The 4,846-nt window shown below is 40.2% G+C and overlaps 1 protein-coding gene across 1 annotated transcript; it reads right to left on the reverse strand.

The window, feature by feature from the left end:
* On the reverse strand, window positions 1-4,372 carry KRT10 (keratin 10). The gene is made up of 8 exons (XM_058562040.1): window positions 3,776-4,372; window positions 2,890-2,972; window positions 2,364-2,520; window positions 2,110-2,271; window positions 1,894-2,019; window positions 1,346-1,563; window positions 707-975; window positions 1-370 (listed from the first exon to the last, which is right to left on the reverse strand). The coding sequence occupies exons 1-8, from the start codon at window positions 4,370-4,372 to the stop codon at window positions 264-266; spliced, it is 1,719 nt and encodes a 572-aa protein (XP_058418023.1). The 3' UTR covers window positions 1-263.
* Between the last annotated feature and the right edge of the window lie 474 nt (window positions 4,373-4,846).

Genomic DNA, 4,846 nt, shown 5'->3' on the forward strand with positions numbered 1-4,846 from the left:
TAGTTTGCATCAGTAAGAAAGTTTATTGAAATTCATTAGTAAATCAGAATAGAAAGTTTTTTTTTCCCATTAAAGAACACTTTCTGACAAAGTGAAAAGAAGAAATATAGAAACCACAAAACACCTTTTAGACACCTTATTTTCAAGAAGTGAACCTATTTCCACAGACCATTAAGATTGAAGTGTTTTCCTGGAGATTTTGTTTTTCATGCATCTGTACATAATGGCCTGTGTGAAGGGAGACTCCGTCCTCTTGATGTGGCTTAATAGTAGTGTCTCTTGGTTTCTGATTCAACCATAGATGAAACGACTCTACCGTCAGGTGCCACCTCTTCAATAATTGTCTTGATTACTCTGGTTTTGTTAGTATCTGTATGCGAATCATAAAAGAAAATGAGAATTTAAACCAAGCAATTGGGGGGGGGGGTCCTTACTAATTAACAAGCAAATTCCTAAAAGAAAAACACGCTAAACTGAAGAAAAGAGAATTCAACATTTTTAAGTTGCCTAAAAAAAAAAAAATCCGAGCAATGTTTAAGCTATAGCATTTTCGACCATGCCATTTTTCCTTTACGATTGTGTCAAGAGCAGAGTTTGTTAAAAAAATGCAAGTGGGAACCCTCACTAAGATATTAATTTTTTAAACAGCTTTAGAGCTTAAAAAGCAACAAAATCATCACAGAAAGTTAAAACTAATTCTGATTACCCCAGCTTGTTTCTGCTGACCTTTGCCCCTTAGATGCGGACTCTCCAGTGGACCCGGAAGATGAGGACTTGTGGCCTCCGCTGGAACTGCCGCCGCCGTAGCCGCCGCCGGAACTACCGCCGCCGCCGGAGCTGGCGCCGAGACCTACGCCGAGACCGCCGCCGCCGGAGCTGCCGCCGCCGGAACTGCTGCTGTAGACGACTCCGGAACTGCCGCCATAGCCGCCGCCGGAACTTCCGCCGCCGCGCCCGCCGCCGTAGAAGCCTCCGCTACAGGGAGTAAGTGTCATATTCGGTTAACGCTAACGGTGGAAGACGGGGGGCCGCTTCCTCGATTATTGTTACTTTAGAAAATAAGCAAAACATTGTTTTGAGAAAAAACAGCCCTGCCACTTATGTGTTTTAAAACCCATTCTTTAAAAACAATTTTATATAGTATGCGCAACCTTAAGAATCATCCTTGGGCCAAATTCATGGGAAGTTGAGACTGTGATTGTGTAGGCCTTTTTCCGTACTCTGCCTCCTGTTTTCTTCCCACTTACTCCCATCCTCTGGCACTTCCTTGGGTTTTGGAAAAGACTTGCAGTTTGGAATGTGGAATAAAAGCAATTGGGATAATTTAAAAAGTTTTGTAATTTACCTTCCCTCTCCTTCTAGCAGGCTGCGGTAGGTTTGAATTTCATTCTCCAGTCTGATCTTAATATCCAGGAGTTGTTGGTACTCAGCATTCTGGCACTCGGTTTCAGCTCGAATCTGTTGTAGTTGTTCCTCCAGAGAGGAGATCTGGGCCTGAATCTCTGAGAGCTGCACACAGTAGCGACCTTCTGTTTCTGCCAAGGAGGCTTCCAAGGATTGTTTCTGCAAAGAGGAGAGAATATATTGTGGCTTAACGACCTCATTGTTCAGTTGAGTACAGTGAACTTTTTAAATAATTTAATAAGACATCATATAGAAGAGTAAAGAAAATGAATAAAATTTGTTTTTTCTTTAATGGGAACATTTCAATTTCAACACTTTTAGATCAATACCAATAATGCTTTTCACCCATTAACAAAGAATTCCAATTTTATTTCTACTTTCTTACCCCAACCCTGCACTTTCTCTTGTGTTGTGTTGAACATTCTCATGTGAGCATGAAACTTTGTAGGATAAAGTTGAAGTCATTTCACGAGAGAGTTATTAACATACCAGGGCTAATTGGGACTGTAGTTCAATCTCCAGAGCTTGAATAGTGCGTCTCAATTCGGTAATCTCAGATTTATGGCTGGACATTTGTTCAATGTTACTATTGATTTGTGTAGTCAGTTCCTTGCTCTAAAGTATTAAAAACAGGGGAAAAGATGAGAAAAATCTGAAATGATAACCAAACCTCCATTGGCTTCACTACGAACGAAAATGAATTACCTTTTCATTGAACCAGGCTTCAGCGTCTTTGCGATTTTGTTCAGCAAGTTGTTCATACTGATTTCTCATGTTATTCAGACGTTCAGTCAGATCAATACCTGGGGCAGCATTCATTTCCACATTCACATCACCAGTGGACACATTTTGAAGGTCTCTTATTGCCTGTTTGAGGAACAGAAAAATTTAATAACTACACTGTGATTACAATGAGCCATTTTTTTTTTGGCTAGGGGAAGTATAACTTTTTGCATCACCTCTTCGTGGTTCTTCTTCAGGTAGGCTAGCTCTTCAGTCAGGCTCTCAAGCTGCATCTCCAGGTCAGCCTTGGTCAGGGTCAGCTCGTCCAACACCCTGCGCAGGCCATTGATGTCAGCCTCCACGCTCTGGCGCAGGGCCAGCTCATTCTCATACCTGAAACAAGCATGATACAAATACTGGATATAGCTTATATAATGGAGGTGTACCCAGGCAGAGGCTGTTTAAAAAGCAAATATAGAGTTGATTTCGCATCATGGCAACATTTATCATATACAATTTCACGTAGGGATATTAGTGGTTTAAAGCAAAGAAGCTTAGCAGTTACTTTAAAATGCATTTTCTTTTTTTTAATATTGCCAGAAAGTTAATATTGAAATTGAAAATTTCTCTGACAATTCCAATATTGTTTAACTTTGAATGAATTCATGAAAATATAAATGCTGTTGTGGGCATACAAAGTCATTGTTAAGAACAACTTCTGTGTTTGTTGTGACAGTATTCTATCACATTCACTTAGCTTACTTCAGCCTGAAGTCATCGGCTGCCAGCCTGGCATTGTCAATCTGGAGCACCACATTGGCATTATCATTTGTTAGATGGACAATCTGGAGAGAGAGGCAAAGAAATTAGATACAGGTATGGCTTTTATAGAGGCATACATAGACGAACCGCATTTTTATATTGTTCTCTTACAAAATCTTGGGGGAGTTTTTTATTTTAAACATGAAATATTGCAGGCTTACCCATATACTTGAGTCATTTGTTCTCTTGAAGTTTCTGTACTCTTTTATTTCCATGTCATCCCTATCTGAAAACTAACTGGAATTATATAGATGTGTTCCTGCAAGTGTATCCCCCTCTTTTATACTTTGTGATTTCCATGTATTTCAGCCAACTTTTGACTGACTCATACCTGTATTTGGTTTAACTTGTATATTCTGAATGAATACACTCTGAACTAGGACACAGTAGGTGCTATTCATGAATTCCGTAGCGGCAAGCAGCATCCCATTTCCATACTAGAGAATTCATGTTTCTTGCAATGAGTATTTTTTTTGTTATCAATCTGAATAAATTTTGTTCTGATTCATTTGATAATTCTTTTAGTTACTATATTTGTAAATATCTACTGTATTTTAACTATGGATTCATTATTCACTCATTAAAACCTAAAAAATTCTCAGTATTCTGCCATCCTATAAGACAAATAACACACATGATGGATGAAGATTGCAATGACCATACCCGCACAAATGTTTGTCTTTGATGAGACAGGATTATTTTTGGAAGCAAAAAAGTAAAATAGGCAAACAGTGAACACCTATATTGTGCTTAATTTAAGAGTCATCTGCCTGAATTACATGGATAAGAAATAGGCTTAAAGTTGGATTTTTAAAATGCCCCTTACCTGATTTTTAAGATCTTCAATGATTTGGAAGTATTTGCTGTAGTCACGAGGCCTTTGCTGGCCTGCGTTGCCATGCTTTTCATACCACTCCTTGATTTTGCGTTCCAGCTCATAGTTTGATTCTTCCAGAGCCCTAACTTTGTCCAAGTAGGAAGCCAGGCGGTCATTCAGATTCTGCATGGTTACTTTTTCATTTCCGGAGAGAAGACCGCCATCTCCTCCAAATCCACCACCGAAGCCTCCTCCAAAGCTGCCTCCGCCAAAGCTGCCCCCACCAAAGCTGCCTCCTCCGAAGCTGCCTCCTCCGAAGCTGCCTCCTCCATAGCCCCCACCAAAGCTGCTGGTTCCATAGATTCCACCACAGCTACCTCCACCAAAACCTCCTCCTAATCCTCCTCCATAGCCACCTGAGGAGCCCACAAGGTAGCCTCCACTAGAGCTCCCACGGCTAAAAGAGCCACCACTGAACCCCCCTGAGCAAAATCCTCCACCAGAGGAGCCTCTGCTGCTAGAGATTTTGATGGATGATCCTCCTCCACCTCCTCCTCCACTGCGGGAGGAAGAGTACTGCTTGCTAGAGCTGTGTCGAATAGACATGGTGATGCTGTTTAGCCCAGGGAGTGCCTGCTACCAAGGACAGTGACAAGCTTTTATATAGTGACAGGGTGTGCCCCATGTGTGTTAGAGTTTGCTTACTTGCATGGTTTTCTTTTTGCTAGTTTAGCATCTTTGGCTTATGATTGCATAAATTATCTTCAGTAATAACCAATTCCAATATGTATGGTTTTAAATTTGCCCTAAGAACAAACAGGAGGCTTGCTATGTTGAAATTGAGAATGGGTGTAGTTCGGATGAGCGTATGTTTCATTATGTTTTTCCACCTTTTGAAGAGCATTGAGCAACTCTTAAAATCCAGTTTTTTCTCAGCACTATTTAGGTTGCACGGAATGTTTGCAAAGTTTGGAAAAAGAACTTTAGCTACAAAATTATAATTAAGATAAGATTTTAATTTAAAAATTTTGTATTTTAAGCAGTTTTAATTAATTGGAACAACAATTAGCATAAAGTCTG

The sequence above is a fragment of the Diceros bicornis genome, chromosome 18 (assembly GCF_020826845.1).
Source record: "Diceros bicornis minor isolate mBicDic1 chromosome 18, mDicBic1.mat.cur, whole genome shotgun sequence".
Taxonomy (NCBI): Eukaryota; Metazoa; Chordata; class Mammalia; order Perissodactyla; family Rhinocerotidae; genus Diceros; species Diceros bicornis.

Bases quoted from the DNA above. Each gene is read 5' to 3' on its own strand.
- KRT10 (XM_058562040.1), bottom strand. From the start codon at position 4,372: ATGTCTATTCGACACAGCTCTAGCAAGCAGTACTCTTCCTCCCGCAGT. The intron at 2,973-3,775 runs GTAAGGGGCATT...CTCTCTCTCCAG, and splicing joins TTGAAGATCTTAAAAATCAG to ATTGTCCATCTAACAAATGA. The intron at 371-706 runs GTAATCAGAATT...ATTCGCATACAG, and splicing joins GTCAGCAGAAACAAGCTGGG to ATACTAACAAAACCAGAGTA.